The sequence below is a fragment of the Gobio gobio genome, assembly GCF_949357685.1.
Source record: "Gobio gobio genome assembly, chromosome: 20".
Classification (NCBI taxonomy): domain Eukaryota; kingdom Metazoa; phylum Chordata; class Actinopteri; order Cypriniformes; family Gobionidae; genus Gobio; species Gobio gobio.
The window spans coordinates 11,582,842-11,607,239 of NC_137113.1; the positions used below are offsets into that span (position 1 = coordinate 11,582,842).

The window sequence follows — 24,398 nt, forward strand, 5'->3', positions numbered from 1 at the left end:
AAGACGTCTGTAAAATAAATATTTTCTGGATAATATAACAATATTCAAGGTTAAACATGCAATTCTTAGTTCTAAATGAAGGTTTGGAAGGAGAATGTTCATCTAATCCTGTCAATCACAACAAATCATCAAGACCTTAATTGTAATATCTCTATCATAAATTCAACCTTCATTACTTAAAAGAATGCTCTGTTGCATGATACAGCACATATAAAAAAATAAATTTACGAAACATGCAAACGTTTCAGTGGTGATAAAACTATTAGTATTGGGCTACTGATTATTTTGCTGAACAAATACAACTAGACTATCATATAACATCCAAATGAATAAACAATTTGTTGTTCTGCCAAATTCTACATCAATTTAATTATTTAAAATAACAGAATTCACCAGACAAATCAATAAAAAAGCAGTATTCAATACAAAAAGGGAAGAAATAGGGTAAAATAATTGTTGTATAATAATCTATATCAAAAGCAACTGACTGAAAGAGTGTAAGAGCCGAGACAGAGGAGATGAACTTTACCTGAGCTAAAATGTGGCTGCAGAAATTGTCTCTTCGACAGTTCAAACAGAATACAGTGATGCTGAACCGCAGGTCTCAGATTATTAAAATTCTAAAATGGTAGGCGGACCCAAGTTATTTCTCAGAAGTACTTCAAACCAGTTTTTCATTATTTACAGCCTTCAGTTGTGTGAGGAGATCTATAGTATGTCTGTCATGATGCGCGCTGCTGTTTTGACAAATTCTTCAGTCTAAGATGAACACAAATTTCATGAACTGATTTACTTATTCAACCTTTTGGTTGGGTACAACGGGCTAAAGGCACACATTAAGAAGAAAAAAAAAGTGCCATGTATAATTGTGTGGAAAAAAATTATGATTGCATAAAAAAAATTGTTTATTTATATTGAACATTGAACATATTCTCACACGATTTTGTGAGAAAATGAATCATAGAAGTGGTTAATTTTGTTTAAAACTAATATAATTATAAACAAATATAATTGTATGAAGTGGCAAGGGGGCCTTTTACCCCCCACACACGGGGTAAAAGGCTCACCAGAATGTGGCAAAAGGCCCATACAGTAAAACAAATACTTTAGCTAAAATATGTTTTTAATAATGTCTAATATAATACTTGTTCAAAACAATCACTTTAGCAAAGTGTGTACTATTTTATACTGTAATTAAAATATGTTTAAAAATACAGAAACAAAATTATTTTCAAAAGTAACGATTCTGAAAGCATTGAGGGAGATCCCATAATAATCTAATATAGATTTACCGAAGTAACTATAAATTATATGTTATTACATGATATGATTAATATATTTTTTTATTATGATGGCTTCACTATAAATATGGGTGTTGTCTCTAAGGTGGACACACAACTTTCAATCTTTCAATCACCTCTGTGTTTCGACGAAGGACACAACAACTTCGGCAGGCTTTTTGGTCCCTGGCCAGACCCATCCAGTCTCTGCCGATGTCTTGTCTGAGCGAGTCCCGCCATTGGGTTGCCGAGCGGTCTTTTGATGTCGAGAGGCAGCCATTCGGTCACAGCCCATCGCTTCTTGGTCTGTTCAGCCTGGTTGACGGCGACCTTGACCTTGCTTGTCTTCCTCAGTAGCTCGTTGCTGATGTGGTCCGTCCTCTTGACATCCGGCGCTCGAGGGCGAGTTCGGTCACTGCCAGCTTCTTCCTGTCTGCCACGGTCAGCGACCAGGTCTCTGCCCCGTAGAGCATGGCCGGCAGGACGATGCTGTTGAACAGGTGGGCGCGCAGGGTGGCGTCGGTTGTGTTGGTGACCACCTCTGCAATGGACAACTTAATATATGATATTTACCATCTGAATCTAACCATGTCACGTCAACATGGAAATGTCAGCTGTTTATTATCATGTCAATTCGCCCCAACAGTGGCGCCTTTTACCCCAAATACCATACTTTTACATATTCTCCAATTATTGAAAAACGGTTGCTTTAATTACCTTGAACAAATCTGAAAATCATTATGAATACCTTTGTGCATATCTCGTCATATCCATAAATAGAGATTAGTCGCAGTTAGTCATGGAGCAGCTAAATCACCAACCTCTGGGGAATCACCCTTTTAAAAAAAGCAAACCAAACAATGTTCTTTAGCAAAATTATTATTAATGATTAAGCTAAATTAACTGCTAGAGGGGCAAAAGTTACAGTGGGCCTTTAACAAATGAGTGTGCAAAATGAAGATATCTTTATGCTGCATGAATTTAAAATGTATCAATTTGATGGTTTATGTTTTTCAGTAAAAGTACAAATATACAAGAAATCTGTGGTGAAATCATGTTTGCATTGGTAAAGAATGAAGAGAAACCAGTCAAAGTTAATTACAGAAGTAATACGCAAGAAAATAACAACATGTTTGTTAAGTATGACTGCTGCCGGAAAAAATGCCACAAAACAATGTTTAAAACGTCTGTAAATATTCTGTTGATTGGCATGACTTAAAAACAAGAGGATTCCAAACGCTTAAACTGTCAGACTGTATGTCAAATGTAAACACACACATGCACACGTTGGGATTCCATGTTGTATGATGATGACTTTGATTTTGTTTTTTTATGATATAGACATGATTTTTATACTGTACAAAACAAACTGTATTCTATCCCCCTTACACTAACCCTACTCCTAAACCTATCCATCACACAACACTTTCTGCATTTTTACATGTTCATTAGCTGTTTTCCTCATGGGGACCAAAAATGTAATTTTGTCCCCATAACGTATAGGTTTACCAGGACCACAAGCACATACACACACACACACACACACACACACACACACACACACACACACACACACACACACACACACACACACACACACACACACACACACACACACACACACACACACACACACACACACATCTGGTTCGATTTCTGTGTGGGGACTCAAAGACGTAAAGGTTTTTATACTGTACAAACAGTATATTCTATCCCCTTACACTAACCCTACCCCTAAACCTACCTCACACAAACCTTTCTTCATTTTTACATAAAAAAAAAAAAAAACTCATTCTGTATGATTTATAAGTTTGTTTCCTCATGGGGACCTCAATTTAGGTCGCCACGGTGACACAAGTCCCCTTGAGTCAGTGTGCATTCAGGTTGAAGTCCCCACAGGGATAGAAACACACACACACACACACACACACAAACAGAAAATGACCCACCAAAACTAAAAACAAAGAGCAAAATACATGCACAATCACAATCAATTTATTATATGCTTTATTCTCACAATAGTAATTAGACTTGATTTATAAAATTATTATTCTGTCAGATTATCAATCTATCAGTGTACTGTAAAAAAAACTATTTTAAAGGTTGTGATTTTCTACATAAACACCCAAAGGTCACACATATAGAAAGCTTGTAACAGCGTGGCATCAGGGCCACATTGAGAAAGAGATATGACTAGACTAGATTAGACTAGATGTGTAAAAAACAATATGGTGATTCTTAGGTGGAAATATTCTAGAAGAATATCAGGACACTCATCAGAGAAATAAGTGACATAGTCAGAGATCCACACAGCCATGGAGCCCTGGACACTTGCACTTGGCGTGGCACCTGCATATCTGTGAACAGAGAATACACAGCAGTCAGTTGATTTGGCAAGCAGTGAGTGCTGATGATAGCCTGGTCCTACCAGACTCTCCTACATCTCATTTGTACAGAGAGTCTGGCCACTCTCCATTGACGAGCGTTTACTTCCTTGAAGGCGGGTACTCCTGTTGAAGATTAAAACTATTGGATCTGCCCAGAGCCACTCTGGATCTGCCATAACCAATCGCTAATGCTTGGTAGTGACGTATGTCATCTCAAACTAGCGCACAACATCAACGTCATCGTTCTCAGCCACTCCCTCTGTTCGCTGATTGGACCGGTTAAAATTTGACCGGAGAAAACCAGAAAATATACCGCAATCCCAGACGGAGTACTGACGGAAAATGAAAATTGAGTGGAAGTACGTAGGAGGGCGGAGCCAGGCTATGCTAATGATGCATTTAACAGCAATTAGAGACTGGCATGGAGTCGATCGGCCTGTGTTAAGAGAGCCCAGGTTGCTCTGATAGTGGCCTTCAGATCTTCTGCATTGTTGGGTCTGGCATATCGCATCTTCCTCTTCACAATGCCCATAGATTTTCTATGGGGTTAAGGTCAGGCGAGTTTGCTGGCCAATTAAGAACAGGGATACCATTGTCCTTAAACCAGGTACTGGTTGTTTTGGCACTGTGTGCAGGTGCTAAGTCCTGTTGGAAAATGAAATCTGCATCTCCATAAAGTTGGTCAGCAGCAGGAAGCATGAAGTGCTCTAAAACTTCCTGGTATACGGCTACGTTGACCTTGGACCTCAGAAAACACAGTGGACCAACACCAGCAGATGACATGGCACCCCAAACCACTGACTGTGGAAACTTTACACTGGACCTCAAGCAACGTGGATTGTGTGCCTCTCCTCTCTTCCTCCAGACTCTGGGACCCTGATTTCCAAAGGAAATGCAAAATTTACTTTCATCAGAGAACATAACTTTGGACCACTCAGCAGCAGTCCAGTCCTTTTTGTCTTTAGCTCAGGCGAGACGCTTCTGACGCTTCTTCTTGTTGTTCAAGAGTGGCTTGACACAAGGAATGCGACAGCTGAAACCCATGTCTTGCATACGTCTGTGCGTAGTGGTTCTTGAAGCACTGACTCCAGCTGCAGTCCACTCTTTGTAAATCTCCCCACATTTTTGAATGGGTTTTGTTTCACAATCTTCTCCAGGTTGCGGTTATCCCTATTGCTTGTAAACTTTTTTCTACCACATCTTTTCCTTCCCTTCGCCTCTCTATTAACCCCCTAGAGTCGACGGTCGCGCCGGCGCGATCGGCTCTCTTTTTTTCTTATCAGTGCCAAAGAGACTCAAACTCTGTCATTTTTTTATAATTCAGGTAAGTGTTATACATCATTATAATCTGTTAAGTTTACATTTTTTTGTGTACAGTCACAATAAAAACAAAATGTTTTGCTTTTTGCAAAATAAAGAAAACAAACTAAGAAATTCATTCAGATAGTCTTCAGAAAAGGAACTCTAGCTTAGTGAATACTTGTCTCACAAACATGAGACATATGTCTAAAGAAACGTTGAAATGTCAGGTTTTAAACACTATAAACCAAATCGAAAACAAATATTCTGTGTTTATGTAATCTGTTCGAAAAGCCATACATGTCAGTCACACACATCAACTCATACAAACACATCTAGTGAAGTGCTATAACGTTACTTCAGCTACATCGTTTTGAGACGCGTTGAACTATAATCCTGGATTTATTCTCCTCATGCAAAGCTGTTCATTTCTGAAAGCAAAGGACTCCGACGCTGATTGTAAGGTCAGTTTATTCTGTTAGCATCTGTGAATATTAAATGCAAAAAGACAGTTTAAATATGAATCCATTTGAACATTGAAAATAAGGGAGATTTCCCGGAATCCATCCAAAAAATAAGGGATTTTTTTTACATGATTCTTACCCACAAACTTAAAAAAAAAAGTCTAAAGAGTTTATAACTACACAAAATATTTCGATTTTGGCTGTCAGCATCCTGATCCATCATCGCACATCACACTCATCTACTCTACTCTCCTTGAAGTTTACTTCCCGCTACTTTTTCCCTCTTCCTCCCGCCCGCGGCTGCAACTGTCTTCTTCTTCGATAGTAGCCTAAGCCAGTGATTCCCAACCTTTTTTCAGTCATTTTATCATACGTTACGCTAGGGGTATAACGGTACAGATTGCTCACAGTTCGGTTTGTATCACGGTTTTAGGTTCACGGTTTCGGTACTGTTCAGTATTTGCTATGTTCAGGGAAAAAAGGACTACTGTCAAATTAAAAAAAAGAAAATAATAAGAACAAATCATTTAAATACAGGCAGCAGCACAAATAAATACTATCGAGCAAAGATACTAATAAAATAAACTATGCTTTTCAGGTTTTTCAGGTACGTCTAACATTAGTTTTCAGGTACAGAAATTTATCAAATGTAAAATAGCATTGCATATTTGACTGTATAAATTAAAGATTAATCCTATTAAACTTACAAAAGCTATTCAATCAAGAGCAGTGAGTGATGCCCTTGTCTTTTGTTTGACATTAAACAGACAGCTGTAAAGGCTCCTGCCCCTTTAAGACCTCGGATATGCGTCGTCTTTACTGGACTGTATAAAGTTTACTTAAGCCATATACAGACTATGGACCCTATTTTAACGATCTGAAACGCAAGTGTCAAAGCGCGAAGCGCAAGTAACTTTGTGGGCGGGTCTCGGCGCTGTTGCTATTTTCCCGGCGGGATAAATGGCTCTTGCGCCCGGCGCAAATCTAAAATGGGTTGGTCTGAAGTAGCTTCATTATTCATAGGTGTGGTTTGGGCGTAACGTGAATAAACCAATCCGAGCGTCATCCAACATTCCCTTTAAAAGCAGGTGCGCAAGTTCCATTATGGATTGCTATTATTATGGCGTATTTACCAGGCGCACGCCAGGAGCGGTTCACAGCCGAGGAGACTGATGTTCTTGTAAGAGCAGTGAAAGACAGAGAAGTGAAGTTGTAATGTTGTACATTATGGTAAAGGTGATTTCACAGTCTTTTTTTTTTCAGTCTTTCAGTTTTTTCAGTTTTTCAGTCGATTTTTTTTCCTGGTTCTTGACGGACAAACCAATTTGTCAGATGTCCTTATATACATATATGTCTTGCCACAATTGGGCAAACAGGTCTTATCCTTAATTATTACAATTAGCCTGAATCATTTGTAAGCTAGATTATGCCTATTTTTTCACATCTTCGTGGCACACCACAATGATTTCCGTCATCTCATGTGTTAATATTTTTTTAGTGTAACAATTTATGATTTGCAAAAATAACTGTTGCATCTGTGTAGATTACATGAGCAAAGTGTATGCGCGTTGTGCACGCTATACATTATGGTCAAGCATGCGCCCTTAAAATAGCATAATGAACAACGCGCAACGCGCCACTGACTTTAGACTAGGTTTTTTCTGGTCAGTGGCGCAATTGTTTAATGGAACAGCAAAATAGCACCAGGGATTGTTTGCGCCGGAACACGCCTCCTTTTTTGCGCTGAACCGCCCAGGTAGCGCAAGTTCATTCACTAGTTTAGCGACGTGCTTCTGTGGAGGGAAAAGCGCGCTTTGCGCGGGTGCAAAATAGGAATGACACATGCGTCGGTGCACAAAGTCAATTGCGCTGGGTGCAAGATAGGGCCCACTGTCTGCTAGAATACTCATCAATATGGACATGTTGACATACTTTTTGCGTGAGTTTGTCCGTTCAAGAGCAAGACTTGAAAGAGAACTCAATATTTGCGCGCTGAGAGACGTGTGCGCGCTCTCGGATGAGTGCACAGACAAATTTTCTCACAGCGCGCACCACTTCTCATTCGCGTATTCTGGCACTAAACCAGATAGTTGCGTGTTCTGAGTTAACACAATCAGAACGTAAAAATACGGGATATTTTACGGGAAAATACTAAACCGGGAAGACAACGGGAAAAGAGCTAAAATACGTGAGAAACCCGGAAAAAACAGGAGGGTTGACAGCTATGATCCTGTTGCAACTTTAAATGTCATACACGCAAGACTGTTTAGACAAGATTTATTTGGCCTGTTTTGGACAGATTGTAAAGTGTTTATTGTAAAAGAGCCAAGTGTCACATCAATAAAGCTTTTATTCGCAAATGTCTTCTCAGATGCTATAAATATAGTACCAGTCAAACGTATTTTGCTTCATATTGATGTTTAAATATTATAGCCTAATGTTATTTTTTTTATTTAATATCAAAGTTTGTCCGAAATTATTCTGGAGTTTTGTTTTGTAGAAAGTGATTTTTTTTTTTTTTTTTGTAGAAAGTGAATTTTTTGCTTTGTAGAAAGTAAATAGCTTTCTTTAAAGTGAATTTCGTTTTGTAGAAATTGTATCTTAATTTTAATTATTATTATTTATTTTTTTAGCATGAGTCTACTTTCAAAAACATAAAAAATAGTACAAAAAATGCTCTTAGTAATTTTTGTCTTGTTTCTAGTCTAAATATTTAAACATTATTAAATCAAGATGCATTTACTAGATAAGTACAATTTCAACTAAATAAGAAGACCATTTTTTTGCTCTCTCAGTCAGTTATGAAGCTCATTCATTATGCAGCTCATTATGCAAGTCGTTATGCGGGCTATTATGTTCTTTTGTCCTCTCAGGTGATACTCATCATTATTCATTAGATATCACGCTTCCTCGCATACTGGCTTTGTGAAGAAAAACTTTCTTACAAATTTTAAATCAGTGTATTGTTTTATGTGAATGAGTAGGCTCAATGATTCTCACATCAGTTTGAAGCAAAAACTCAATGGAAATACACCCTGGAGTCAAAAGTCTTGTGAACACATATCTATTGTGTGTTTTGAGGCCTTAATTTTAAAACAATTTTTTTTTTTTTTTTTTTTTCAAAATTCATGCATAAACATTTTTCTCTCAAAAATACAAGCATGTACAAGCCCAGTTTGTGTTGAATACATTGTAATTACACTTTTTTTATTAATATGTTTACAAGCAACTGAAAAAAAAACACAAATGTAAGAGCATGTAAAAACTTCTAAAGGGCCCCAAAACAGCTCAGACTCCTAGGGGTTAATGCGCTTGGACACAGAGCTCTGTGAACAGCCAGCCTCTTTTGCAGTGACCTTTTGTGTCTTGCCCTCCTTGTGCAAAGTGTCAATGGTCGTCTTTTAGACATGGGGTCTTCCCCATGATTGTGTAGCCTACAGAACTAGACTGAGAGACCATTTAAAGGCCTTTGCAGGTGTTTTGAGTTAATTAGCTGATTAGAGTTTGGCACCAGGTGTCTTCAATATTGAACCTTTTCACAATATTCTAATTTTATTAATTAAAATAATTAAAATAAATAAACTTTTGAAATATATCAGTCTGAGTGTAATGAATTAATATAATATACAAGTTTCACTTTTTGAATGGAATTAGTGAAATAAATCTACTTTTTGATGATATTCTAATTATATGACCAGCACCTGTATGTGAGCGGTGTGGGACCACAACACTCTTGCTCAATTGATATTCTACATGAACACTACATAATTTTTTTCTTGTTTCATAAGTCACCTTTGTTACTGTCAGACCACATCAATGGACCCATGGATATGGAAGCGCTGTCATGGAACTTCACAGATCTGCCCTCTCTATGGTGGTGTTCAGAGTCACAGTGCTAAAATACAAATGAAAAGACAACCATGTGTCAACAAAGCTAGTCAGCATGGCCCTGTAAGGCCTCCTACTGGGAGATGTTGTAACTACTGTACACATTTTTATCCATTGACAGCCGCTCAAATGTATGTGTTTCGGAGTATTTACTTAAAGAAACTTGATAAATTGACAAATACCAACTGTCTCCATGTCCATAAGTAAAATCTTGTTAAAATGCTCATGAATTTGTAAACTCACCACTGAGCAGTGATTGTTTGTCTGAAGGCAAAGGTGAATGGCGCAGTGCAGGTAAACCTTTGTGGAGTTTGCAGTGAAGATAAACATCTCAAAGGAGAAACGGCTGGATGAGGAAATACCATTCTGCAGCAAATCCACTGTATTGTCATCTGGATTGGGACACCTGAGCATTTTGGAACAGTATAATAAAGATAGTAAGATAATAAGAAATATATTAGGTTTGCTAAGTTCAAGTGTTGTACCGTTTAAACATATGCAGGCTTGGAACAACATGAGGGTAAGTAAATAATAATAAAAATATTTTGTTTTTTTTAGATTTTACGATCTCAAGTATTTAAAAAAAAGTAATGAATAGCAATCATAAGTGCTAAGGAAGATAAATGATCAAACAAAGAAAAAAATGACTTGCATGTCCTTGATGAGGTCCCAGCGGAGAGAGCAATGAGGATCATTCACAGGTGTGGCCCAACATGTGTTAATCACTGAGGCAAACTGACGGCTGTCGACTCCATCAACACGAACTTCCACAAAAATACGCTTGTTCAGCTCCACGTTCACACTACCAGTGAAGGGGAGGGAGAATTCTGCATCCTGATAGGGAATCATCCTGACCTGATAAGTCCCTTGACCAGCAGGAAGGATCCTGTGCACAATGCTGTTGAAATAATTGTACAGGAGATGAGTCAACGGCAAATAAGGCTAATAAAGATAATTAATACTTGAAATAGTCAGAAAGTTGGCTGAATTTAGTGCATCCCACCTCTCCAGAGGGTTGATGTCCATGGAGAGTGTTTGTGTTTGTGAGTACACACAGCGGAAAGGAAGTTTCAGAATCTTCTTCCTGCTGATGAGATGCCCAACTGTGTCTGGCTCTCCCACAATAACGTTCTCATAGATGAAGTGGGTGCCATTGGCCTGTAGGCACATATTATTTGTACTTGGAACTTTTTAGAATTAAAAGAATAATTATACAAGAAATCAAAAAGGATTTGTTGTACTTTTGAATAGCATGTATGCAGTGATTCCTACCATAAGACTTGTACCACAGATGTGGTCATTGTTGTCAAAATAGAACTCCACTCTGCCATTCCGGACTGTTCCTCTGCAGCTGGGATCATTGAGGTGTAAGATGTCAGGAGGAAAACCAGCCTCAAAGAGCTGACAGCGAGACAGAGACATGAAGCCAGAGCTGCTTTCACAGGTTTCAGAGAAATCTAAGACAAAAAAAGTATTCAAGATAATATCTTTTTTATAATAATAATGTAATCAAAGATGAAATATTTGAAATTCAGGATGAGCCCAACCAAAGGAGTAATTCTGAGATCTGTGATGGTTGTCCTTGCAGAAACAGCTGTAAACACCATGTTTCTTCTCACAGCGTTCATCCTCAGTGCAGTTGAGCTCAGAACAGGGGTCTGACAGACAGAGGAGAACCACAGGATTTATGACAATAACTGGGGTATATATAAAACACATACTGAATAATATAACATAACGTCTTCTTAAATAAAAATAGAAATCTTTGATTTCTAGATTTCCATGTGTACACCAGTGCAAACCACATTCATCTGCACAGTGAAACAGCCGAAGCACAACCAAAATAATGTTCTTCTGCAGGACGCATACATATTTATTAAAAACAAATATTTTAAAAAAAGTGACATGGTGTGCTTTAATTAATAATATTTGTTACTATTTTTACTAATTATTTAATTAAGTAATTTTTATGATTTCTATCATCAAGTTTCCTTTGGTAATTATGCTAAATTGGATATTGTATATTGTACTCTGTTTTATCAACTTTACCCAGAAACACAACTAGACTTGTTCCTCGCTTTCCTTAATACAGATCTGCCAATGGAGTTAGACTAAAATATGTTAACAGAGGACACAGAAGATTACATTACCAGTTGGGCTGGTCTGTGGTGTGACGGTTGTATAGTCGATGGAATTATTCCTCACAACATCTGAAAAGATTTAGATGAATAGTTACATACAATAAATACACGTACATATGCAAAGGAGAATGTAAATATATTTACCTGCGCAGTATGCCACAAAGCAGAACACTGGATTGATGAACTCATATACATAATAATTGCCAGGGCAGGCTTTCACTTTCATTGGAGTAAATTCATAATTGCAGCAGTCATTGTTCCAGTGGCCGCAGACATGTCGGGTGACCACCCCGTCCTGGACTCTTGGGTGTTGACCATTGAGCCACAGTGGGGCAACAGTGCCACAGCTGAACTGATCAACACATGTTTCTGGCATCTGAGCATTTTGACCCTCAATGAAGAGACGATACCAGCCAGCAAAATTGACATTAGCATCACAATTGTATGAATAGTGATTGTTGGTTGCTCTCCAAGGATCATCTAGGGCTGTGTAGTTGTAGCAGGGGTCAATACGTACAACCTCTGTTACAAAAACAACAAAGAATAAGAATGAATTTATATTGATATTAATTTAGAATTAATGCATTATTCATTATAATTTACTTATTTCATGTTACTGTATTAACTCCAATTGGCATTTGAACAAATTGTAAGAATTGTAGCGGTACAAAATCTTTAAACCTAAAACTAATGAAATCATACATACACACACAAGCAACTAGTTCCTGAGCAGACCTTCATGTCCAAGTAAACATAATACATTCATATTTAATTTACTGTATTAGAAATTTAGCATGAAATCATCTGCAAATTTCAAACACTATTTTATCTACAGTCTTTATATAGACACAAACACACCCACGTCAAAACATCAACAGTCAGTAGAAGGCATAGCATACTACATTACCAGCCAAGGTTGTCTCTGGAGTGACAGTAGGATTGTTCATGCTAATGTTCCTAACGTCTGCAAAACATTTCATTAATATATTAGATACAAATATCAATTGCATATGTACAGAAGGCACATCAATATATTTACCCCCACAGAATGCCAACAAAAAAGACAGATGGTCTTACAAACTCATAGATGTAATACAGTATAAAAACACATACGAGGGTGAAAGCAAAATATAATATGCTTACCTGCACAGTAGGTCCCATAGCAGAAAGATGGGCTAACAAACTCATAGACGTAGTAATTGCCTGGGCAGGCTTTAACATTAATGGGATTGGATTGGAAAAAGCAGCAGTCATGAATCCAGTGACCACAGACACCTCGGGTGACCACTCCATCCTCAACTCGTGGATGTGGACCATTTAGCCACAGTGGAGCATGAGTGCCACAGCTTAGCCGATCAACACATGTGTCTGGCATCTGAACACTCTGGCCCTGAATGAAGAGCCGATACCAGCCGACCCAGCTGACATAAGCGTCACACATCAAATTGAAGGTATATCGATTGTCTGTTGCTCTCCAAGGATTGTCCAGTACAGTGTAGCTATAGCAGGGGTCAAAGGGGAGGGCTGTGGAAAAGTTAAAAAAAAAAAAATTTCAAATCATTATAGATATTATACACTCGTGGCATTTCAAAGAAATTCTGCATTTAACCCATCCAAGTTACATCTGAAGTTCTGCAAGTTAACCCATCCAAAAGAACAGATTAAGAGCAGTGAACAGACACACAATAAAAAAAAAACGTGGACACACACACACACACACACACACATCTCAGTCATTTGCTCTCTGTATTGATAATCGAACCCGCAACCTTTGTGTAACCAGTCTGACTCTCAAAACATTAGGCCACGATTGCCCCACCAATGTGAATGTCTTTTTCATTTTGGTTATTTTTGAGCAGAAACTTTTTTCAGAGCATGTTCACATCAAAGATGCACGCATTAAAGGTAGATAGAGACAAAAGTTGTATGATCACACTTCACTTAACGCATCTGTGAAAAGTTGGATTTAATAAATTAATTTAATTTTCATGACGTGTTTTGGCTGCAATAGTGGTAGGTAGTAATAGTGATCATCATTTTACATAATTAAATGCTGTATTACACTAATAATGCAAGTCATTGTTGAATAAATGTTTGGGCAATAGTTTGTGAATAATTAGGCCCTACATAACGTTATGTAGCCTTACACAAAATTCACCCTGCAATGTTTTCGTTTAAATCTAAAAATGTTAGACTTTTTTACATTAGGACAATACCTTACCTGTGTCACTGACAGGATCAGTAGTGGATTGTATGGGTTGGATTGACACTGTTGTCATAGATGATGTTGGGACGATAAGGCTTGTGACATCTGGTACCAGGGACAATTTATACATTAAAGTCCATCATTTTCAAACACAGCATAAAAAATATTGTAAATGATGAAAATATGTTTACCTGCACAGTAAGATGCACACAACAGTGGCCTGACAAACTCATACACATAATAATTTCCTGGACAGGCTTTGACTTGTATGGGATGAGATCTGTAACCACAGCAGTCACTCCAGGTGGAACTGCAGACTTGCCGGGTGACCACTCCATCTTCTAGCTGTGGGTGAGGGCCGCTGAGCCACAGTGGGTTAGAAGTGCCACACATGCCGCTATTAACACATGACTCTGGCATCTGGACGCTCTGACCATTGTAGAAGAGCCTGTACCAGCCATTCCAGTTGACATTATAATCGCACATATTACTGATGTAAGAATTGTCAGTGGCTCTCCAGGGCTCATCCAGACTGGTGTAGGTGTAGCAGGGATCAGTATTTGGAGTGTTGAATGCAACTACAGTGAAAATATAAAGAATGCATTATATGTATTGTGGATTAAATAAATCCAAGACTGCACGATTAATATCATTTAACATTAACAAGTCTGTAAATGCAGTTGTCAGTTGAAAGGTTACAATATAAGTCATAGTAAGTAAGGCTTGAATGAGAATGGCTGTACCTGCACAATATACAGGCACTGGGATCGATGGTTTTGGCCTTATTAGTTTGTAGACATAGTAATTTGAAGGACAAGCTTTGACTTGGATTGGGTCTGATCTGTAGGAACTGCACTGGCCATTAATAGATCCGTAGACATCACGAGAAACAACTCCGTCTTCCAGCTGAGGATGAGAGCCACCAAGCCACAGAGAACTATAACCTCCGCATGACATAGAACTGAAACACCACTCAGGCATCTGAGCACTCGATCCGTTAATGAAGAGACGATACCAGCCATCCCATTCAACACGAGCATCGTCATATCCAGATATATATCCATTCATAAACCAGTAATTGAGTGTGTTTCTCCAGTAGTTGTCGAGAATGTTGTAGTTGTAGCATGGGTCATAAACAGTGTTGATGGAAGCTGATGAGAATAGAAGAAATAAGTTACGTCATTTCAAATCCTGACAGTTTGGTACCAGTGGGCGGTTCTTACACATGTCTACACTACTCCTGTTGAAGAAACTATTCACGAACAGCAAGGAAAAGCAATGCGAAATACAAATCAAATCAAACTTTGCTTCATTGTGGTGTAAAATAATATGTCACTTTGAAGCTAGTCAAATTATGGAGCTTATTTCAGGGAATACAGTAATATTAATACATTTAGTCAGCATTTGATTAATCACTCAATCAGATAGTTTACACATAGTACAGTGATTCTCAAAGAGTTTTTCAGGTTTCACACAGAACCATAACTGTTTGGTATTATCCTATGGTTACAAGTTTTGGAATTTTCATGACTCTAAGGCCCATTCAAACCAAAAACAATCACTATAATAATGATAATTGTATTAATGTCTATACTGATGCACAATAATGTTATTTTCTCTTTTTGTAGAAGAAAGAAATGAATACCGTTTTGGAACAACATAAGGGTGAGTAGGCTAAATTACAAATTTAAGGTGAACTATACTTTTAAGGCAGAACGTTAGTAGAAAAGGAAGAGAGTGTAATTTCAATGTGCATGATTTATTATTTGATAGTATTTAGCAACCTACACATGGTAAGGCTGGATTCAGTAATCACAGCTGGACTTGCAGTGGAAGCTGTCTGGGATATTGTGCTGATATCTAAAAAGAGGGTAAAAATTAAGACATTAGTGAAAATGAAAGTTCACAAAACACATACATTATGAAAAGCTGGAATAAACACAGTACCTGCGCAATATGCTGAACACCCATATTGTGGCTTCACAAGTTCATAGACATAGTAATCGCCTGGGCAAGCTTTGACTCTGATGGGTGAGAATCGATCATCACAGCAGCCATTAAAAAAACTCGCCCCACAGATCTCCCTGATCACCACCCCATCCTCTATCTGAGGATGGGAAGCGTTGAGCGACAGACTGATGTCTGTGTTACAGCTGCCTCCACTAACACAGCTCTCTGGCATTCGGATGTCCATTCCATTGTAGAAAAATCGGTACCAGCCGCTCCAGGAGAAAGAGTCATCACAAATCCACAATCCACTTTCATTTGTGGCTCTCCAGGGACGATCAAGAGATTCATAGTTGGAACAAGGATCAACACTGACGCTGCTGAAAGCAACTGTCATGAAGGAAAGGGTTAGTGAAAGAGCAACATGTGTGAGAGCAGTGTCCAATCTACACTGAGAAAAACTACACTATAAAAAGTTGGAAAATGCGAGCACTCGATTTCACAATGCTGGGTGAGCGGTCACTGCACATCTCTTTCATCCTGATTTGTTTACTTTGATCTTTTGATTGGTGGATTTTTCTTTTAAGGATTATGGGTAGTGTAGTTCTTTATCTGGAATTAACACTAAATACAAGTTGACATTACTGCAACTAATGGCTTTATCAGTACCATATACTCTACCACTGATTAAAAAACACTTCAAAAGCTCATGGTATACCCGTCTTGAAAGATTTATGCAGATTTTTTTTTTAAATCTATTAAATCACCAACAAACAATTAATTAATCAAGTTCCAAATGGATCAAATAGACCCGTGACAATTTGAGCAAATAAAATCACAAATATCATTACTGATATGACATATTACATAACTTCTTTGAATTTATTGTGTATTTTTTCCAGATTGTTTCAAAAATACCTGAGGGAAGGCTTGATCTGGTGGTGGTCATGTTTGTGGTGATTGCTTTTTATGATTTCTATCATCAAGTTTCCTTTGGTAATTATGCTAAATTGGAGATTGTACATTGTACTCTGTTTTATCAACTTTACCCAGAAACACAACTAGACTTGTTCCTCGCTTTCCTTAATACAGATCTGCCAATGGAGTTAGACTAAAAATATGTTAACAGAGGACACAGAAGATTACATTACCAGTTGGGCTGGTCTGTGGTGTGACGGTTGTATAGTCGATGGAATTATTCCTCACAACATCTGAAAAGATTTAGATGAATAGTTACATACAATAAATACACGTACATATGCAAAGGAGAATGTAAATATATTTACCTGCGCAGTATGCCACAAAGCAGAACACTGGATTGATGAACTCATATACATAATAATTGCCAGGGCAGGCTTTCACTTTCATTGGAGTAAATTCATAATTGCAGCAGTCATTGTTCCAGTGGCCGCAGACATGTCGGGTGACCACCCCGTCCTGGACTCTTGGGTGTTGACCATTGAGCCACAGTGGGGCAACAGTGCCACAGCTGAACTGATCAACACATGTTTCTGGCATCTGAGCATTTTGACCCTCAATGAAGAGACGATACCAGCCAGCAAAATTGACATTAGCATCACAATTGTATGAATAGTGATTGTTGGTTGCTCTCCAAGGATCATCTAGGGCTGTGTAGTTGTAGCAGGGGTCAATACGTACAACCTCTGTTACAAAAACAACAAAGAATGAGAATTAATTTATATTGATATTAATTTAGAAATAATGCACTATAATTAATTTACTTATTTAATTTTACTGTATTAACTCCACTTGACATTTGAACAAATCTTAAGAATTGTAGCGGTACAAAATCTTTACACCTAAAACTTATGAAATCATACATACACACACAAGCAACTAGTTCCTGAGCAGACCTTCATGTCCAACTACATATAATATTTACACATTCATATTTCACTTTACTGTATTGGAATTTTAACATGAAATCATCTGCAAATTTCAAACACTATTTTATCTACAGTCTTTATATAGACACAAACACACCCATGTCAAAACATCAACAGTCAGTAGAAGGCATAGCATACTACATTACCAGCCAAGGTTGTCTCTGGAGTGACAGTAGGATTGTTCATGCTAATGTTCCTAACGTCTGCAAAACATTTCATCAATATGAACATCTCATTAATATATTAGATACTAATATCAGTTGCATATGTACAGAAGGCACAACAATATATTTACCCCCACAGAATGCCAAAAATCCGAAAGATGGTCTAACAAACTCATAGATTTAATACAGTACAAAAACACATACGTGGGTGAAAGCAAAATATAATATGCTTACCTGCACAGTAGGTCCCATAGCAGAAAGATGGTCTAACAAACTCATAGACGTAGTAATTGCCTGGGCAGGCTTTAACATTAATGGGATTGGATTGGAAAAAGCAGCAGTCATGAATCCAGTGACCACAGACACCTCGGGTGACCACTCCATCCTCAACTCGTGGATGTGGACCATTTAGCCACAGTGGAGCATGAGTGCCACAGCTTAGCCGATCAACACATGTGTCTGGCATCTGAACACTCTGGCCCTGAATGAAGAGCCGATACCAGCCGACCCAGCTGACATAAGCGTCACACATCAAATTGAAGGTATATCGATTGTCTGTTGCTCTCCAAGGATTGTCCAGTACAGTGTAGCTATAGCAGGGGTCAAAGGGGAGGGCTGTGGAAAAGTAGAAAAAAAAAAAAATTCAAATCATTATAGATAGTATACACTCGTGGCATTTCAAAGAAATTCTGCATTTAACCCGTCCAAGTTACATCTGAAGTTCTGCAAGTAAACCCATCCAAAAGAACAGATTAAGAGCAGTGAACAGACACACAATCAAAAAAAACGTGGACACACACACACACACACACACACACATCTCAGTCATTTGCTCTCTGCATTGAGAATCGAACCCGCAACCTTTGTGTAACCAGTCTGACTCTCAAAACATTAGGCCACGACTGCCCCACCAATGTGAATGTCTTTTTCATTTTGGTTATTTTTGAGCAGAAACTTTTTTCAGAGCATGTTCACATCAAAGATGCACGCATTAAAGGTAGATAGAGACAAACGTTTTATGATCACACTTCACTTAACACATCTGTGAAAAGTTGGATTTAATAAATTAATTTAATTTTCATGACATGTTTTGGCTGCAATAGTGGTAGGTAGTAATAGTGATCATCATTTTACATAATTAAATGCTGTATTACACTAATAATGCAAGTTATTGTTGAATAAATGCTTGGGGAATAGTTTGTGATTATGAGAAATAAAATTAAAACATATGTGGATAAGAAGTACTAACTAAGTACTAAGTACTAACAGTACTAAAACTTCAGGGAAGAAGATTAGATTATGGTTTTGAAAATTAAACCCAAAATAATATAAATAAAAATAATTAGGCCCTACATAACGTTATGCAGCCTTACACAAAATTCACCCTGCAATGTTTTAGTTTAAATCTAAAAATGTTAGACTTTTTTACATTAGGACAATACCTTACCTGTGTCACTGACAGGATCAGTAGTGGATTGTATGGGTTGGATTGACACTGTTGTTGTAGATGATGTTGGGACGTTAAGGCTTGTGACATCTGGTACCAGGGACATTTTTTACATTAAAGTCCATCATTTTCAAACACAGCATAAAAAATATTGTAAATGATGAAAATATGTTTACCTGCACAGTAAGATGCACACAACAGTGGCCTGACAAACTCATACACATAATAATTTCCTGGACAGGCTTTGACTTGTATGGGATGAGATCTGTAACCACAGCAGTCACTCCAGGTGGAACTGCAGACTTGCCGGGTGACCACTCCATCTTCTAGCTGTGGGTGAGGGCCGCTGAGCCACAGTGGGTTAGAAGTGCCACACATGCCGCTATTAACACATGACTCTGGCATCTGGACGCCCTGACCATTGTTGAAGAGCCTGTACCAGCCATTCCAGTTGACATTATAATCGCACATATTACTGATGTAAGAATTGTCAGTGGCTCTCCAAGGCTCATCCAGACTGGTGTAGGTGTAGCAGGGATCAGTATTTGGAGTGTTGAATGCAACTACAGTGAAAATATAAAGAATGCATTATATGTATTGTGGATTAAATAAATCCAAGACTGCACGATTAATATCATTTAACATTAACAAGTCTGTAAATGCAGTTGTCAGTTGAAAGGTTACAATATAAGTCATGGTAAGTAAGGCTTGAATGAGAATGGCTGTACCTGCACAATATACAGGCACTGGGATCGATGGTTTTGGCCTTATTAGTTTGTAGACATAGTAATTTGAAGGACAAGCTTTGACTTGGATTGGGTCTGATCTGTAGGAACTGCACTGGCCATTAATAGATCCGTAGACATCACGAGAAACAACTCCGTCTTCCAGCTGAGGATGAGAGCCACCAAGCCACAGAGAACTATAACCTCCGCATGACATAGAACTGAAACACCACTCAGGCATCTGAGCACTCGATCCGTTAATGAAGAGACGATACCAGCCATCCCATTCAACACGAGCATCGTCATATCCAGATATATATCCATTCATAAACCAGTAATTGAGTGTGTTTCTCCAGTAGTTGTCGAGAATGTTGTAGTTGTAGCATGGGTCATAAACAGTGTTGATGGAAGCTGATGAGAATAGAAGAAATAAGTTACGTCATTTCAAATCCTGACAGTTTGGTACCAGTGGGCGGTTCTTACACATGTATAGGCTACACTACTCCTGTTGAAGAAACTATTCACAAACAGCAAGGAAAAGCAATGCGAAATACAAATCAAATCAAACTTTGCTTCATTGTGGTGTAAAATAATATGTCACTTTGAAGCTAGTCAAATTATGGAGCTTATTTCAGTGAATACAGTAATATTAATACATTTAGTCAGCATTTGATTAATCACTCAATCAGATAGTTTACACATAGTACAGTGATTCTCAAAGAGTTTTTCAGGTTTCACACAGAACCATAACTGTTTGGTATTATCCTATGGTTACAAGTTTTGGAATTTTCATGACTCTAAGGCCCATTCAAACCAAAAACAATCACTATAATAATGATAATTGTATTAATGTCTATACTGATGCACAATAATGTTCTTTTCTCTTTTTGTAGAAGAAAGAAATGAATGCCGTTTTGGAACAACATAAGGGTGAGTAGGCTAAATGACAAATTTAAGGTGAACTATCCTTTTAAGGCAGAACGTTAGTAGAAAAGGAAGAGAGTGTAATTTCAATGTGCAAGATTTATTATTTGATAGTATTTAGCAACCTACACATGGTAAGGCTGGATTCAGTAATCACAGCTGGACTTGCAGTGGAAGCTGTCTGGGATATTGTGCTGATATCTAAAAAGAGGGTAAAAATTAAGACATTAGTGAAAATGAAAGTTCACAAAACACATACATTATGAAAAGCTGGAATAAACACAGTACCTGCGCAATATGCTGAACACCCATATTGTGGCTTCACAAGTTCATAGACATAGTAATCGCCTGGGCAAGCTTTGACTCTGATGGGTGAGAATCGATCATCACAGCAGCCATTAAAAAAACTCGCCCCACAGATCTCCCTGATCACCACCCCATCCTCTATCTGAGGATGGGAAGCGTTGAGCGACAGACTGATGTCTGTGTTACAGCTGCCTCCACTAACACAGCTCTCTGGCATTCGGATGTCCATTCCATTGTAGAAAAATCGGTACCAGCCGCTCCAGGAGAAAGAGTCATCACAAATCCACAATCCACTTTCATTTGTGGCTCTCCAGGGACGATCAAGAGATTCATAGTTGGAACAAGGATCAACACTGACGCTGCTGAAAGCAACTGTCATGAAGGAAAGGGTTAGTGAAAGAGCAACATGTGTGAGAGCAGTGTCCAATCTACACTGAGAAAAACTACACTATAAAAAGTTGGAAAATGCGAGCACTCGATTTCACAATGCTGGGTGAGCAGTCACTGCACATCTCTTTCATCCTGATTTGTTTGCTTTGATCTTTTGATTGGTGGATTTTTCTTTTAAGGATTATGGGTAGTGTAGTTCTTTATCTGGAATTAACACTAAATACAAGTTGACATTACTGCAACTAATGGCTTTATCAGTACCATATACTCTACCACTGATTAAAAAACACTTCAAAAGCTCATGGTATACCCGTCTTGAAAGATTTATGCAGATTTTTTTTTTTTTAAATCTATTAAATCACCAACAAACAATAAATAAATTAAGTTCCAAATGGATCAAATAGACCCGTGACAATTTGAGCAAAAAAAACTCAAATATCATCACTGATATCACATATTACATAACTTCTTTGAGTATATTGTGTATTTTTTCCAGATTGTTTCAAAAATACCTGAGGGAAGGCTTGATCTGGTGGTGGTCATGTATGTGGTGATTTTTTTTATGATTTCTATCATGAAGTCTCCTTTGAAAATTATGTTAAATTGGAGATTGTACATTGTACTCTGTTTTATCAACTTTACCCAGAAACACAACTAGACTTGTTCCTCGCTTTCCTTGATACAGATCTGCCAATGGAGTTAGACTAAAATATGTTAACAGAGGACACAGAAGATTACATTACCAGTTGGGCTGGTCTGTGGTGTGACGGTTGTATAGTCGATGGAATTATTCCTCACAACATCTGAAAAGATTTAGATGAATAGTTACATACAAAAAATACACGTACATATGCAAAGGAGAATGTAAATATATTTACCTGCGCAGTATGCCACAAAGCAGAACACTGGATTGATGAACTCATATACATAATAATTGCCAGGGCAGGCTTTCACTTTCATTGGAGTAAATTCATAATTGCAGCAGTCATTGTTCCAGTGGCCGCAGACATGTCGGGTGACCACCCCGTCCTGGACTCTTGGGTGTTGACCATTGAGCCACAGTGGGGCAACAGTGCCACAGCTGAACTGATCAACACATGTTTCTGGCATCTGAGCATTTTGACCCTCAATGAAGAGACGATACCAGCCAGCAAAATTGACATTAGCATCACAATTGTATGAATAGTGATTGTTGGTTGCTCTCCAAGGATCATCTAGGGCTGTGTAGTTGTAGCAGGGGTCAATACGTACAACCTCTGTTACAAAAACAACAAAGAATAAGAATTAATTTATATTGATATTAATTTAGAAATAATGCATTATAATTAATTTACTTATTTAATTTTACTGTATTAACTCTACTTGACATTTGAACAAATCGCAAGAATTGTAGCGGTACAAAATCTTTACAACTAAAACTTATGAAATCATACATACACACACAAGCAACTAGTTCCTGAGCAGACCTTCATGTCCAACTAAACATAATATTTACACATTCATATTTCACTTTACTGTATTGGAATTTTAACATGAAATCATCTGCAAATTTCAAACACTATTTTATCTACAGTCTTTATACAGACACAAACACACCCACGTCAAAACATCAACAGTCAGTAGAAGGCATAGCATACTACATTACCAGCCAAGGTTGTCTCTGGAGTGACAGTAGGATTGTTCATGCTAATGTTCCTAACGTCTGCAAAACATTTCATTAATATGAACATCTCATTAATATATTAGATACTAATATCAGTTGCATATGTACAGAAGGCACAACAATATATTTACCCCCACAGAATGCCAAAAATCCGACAGATGGTCTAACAAACTCATAGATGTAATACAGTACAAAAACACATACGTGGGTGAAAGCAAAATATAATATGCTTACCTGCACAGTAGGTCCCATAGCAGAAAGATGGTCTAACAAACTCATAGACGTAGTAATTGCCTGGGCAGGCTTTAACATTAATGGGATTGGATTGGAAAAAGCAGCAGTCATGAATCCAGTGACCACAGACACCTCGGGTGACCACTCCATCCTCAACTCGTGGATGTGGACCATTTAGCCACAGTGGAGCATGAGTGCCACAGCTTAGCCGATCAACACATGTGTCTGGCATCTGAACACTCTGGCCCTGAATGAAGAGCCGATACCAGCCGACCCAGCTGACATAAGCGTCACACATCAAATTGAAGGTATATCGATTGTCTGTTGCTCTCCAAGGATTGTCCAGTACAGTGTAGCTATAGCAGGGGTCAAAGGGGAGGGCTGTGGAAAAGTAGAAAAAAAAAAAAATTCAAATCATTATAGATAGTATACACTCGTGGCATTTCAAAGAAATTCTGCATTTAACCCATCCAAGTTACATCTGAAGTTCTGCAAGTAAACCCATCCAAAAGAACAGATTAAGAGCAGTGAGCAGAGAACACACACACAATGCAAACTGTGGACACACACACACACACACACACCTCAGTCATTTGCTCTCAGTACTGAGAATCGAAACCCGTAACCTTTGTGTAACCAGTCTGACTCTCAAAACATTAGGCCACGACTGCCCCACCAATGTGAATGTCTTTTTCATTTTGGTTATTTTTGAGCAGAAACTTTTTTCAGAGCATGTTCACATCAAAGATGCACGCATTAAAGGTAGATAGAGACAAACGTTTTATGATCACACTTCACTTAACACATCTGTGAAAAGTTGGATTTAATAAATTAATTTAATTTTCATGACATGTTTTGGCTGCAATAGTGGTAGGTAGTAATAGTGATCATCATTTTACATAATTAAATGCTGTATTACACTAATAATGCAAGTTATTGTTGAATAAATGCTTGGGGAATAGTTTGTGATTATGAGAAATAAAATTAAAACATATGTGGATAAGAAGTATAACAGTACTAAAACTT

The 24,398-nt window shown here is 37.9% G+C and overlaps 1 protein-coding gene across 1 annotated transcript; it reads right to left on the minus strand.

Annotated features, from left to right (window-relative positions):
- Positions 1-3,254: 3,254 nt before the first annotated feature.
- On the minus strand, positions 3,255-19,687 carry LOC307117069 (uncharacterized protein). Its single transcript, XM_079801767.1, has 22 exons — positions 19,307-19,687; positions 19,131-19,220; positions 17,918-18,298; positions 17,666-17,722; positions 16,899-17,276; positions 16,764-16,823; positions 15,613-16,002; positions 15,454-15,525; positions 14,409-14,816; positions 13,857-14,243; positions 13,681-13,770; positions 12,603-12,983; positions 12,367-12,423; positions 11,604-11,981; positions 11,469-11,528; positions 10,866-10,976; positions 10,591-10,775; positions 10,322-10,476; positions 9,971-10,216; positions 9,562-9,724; positions 9,223-9,325; positions 3,255-3,637 (listed from the first exon to the last, which is right to left on the minus strand). The coding sequence occupies exons 1-22, from the start codon at positions 19,599-19,601 to the stop codon at positions 3,534-3,536; spliced, it is 4,551 nt and encodes a 1,516-aa protein (XP_079657893.1). The 5' UTR covers positions 19,602-19,687; the 3' UTR covers positions 3,255-3,533.
- Between the last annotated feature and the right edge of the window lie 4,711 nt (positions 19,688-24,398).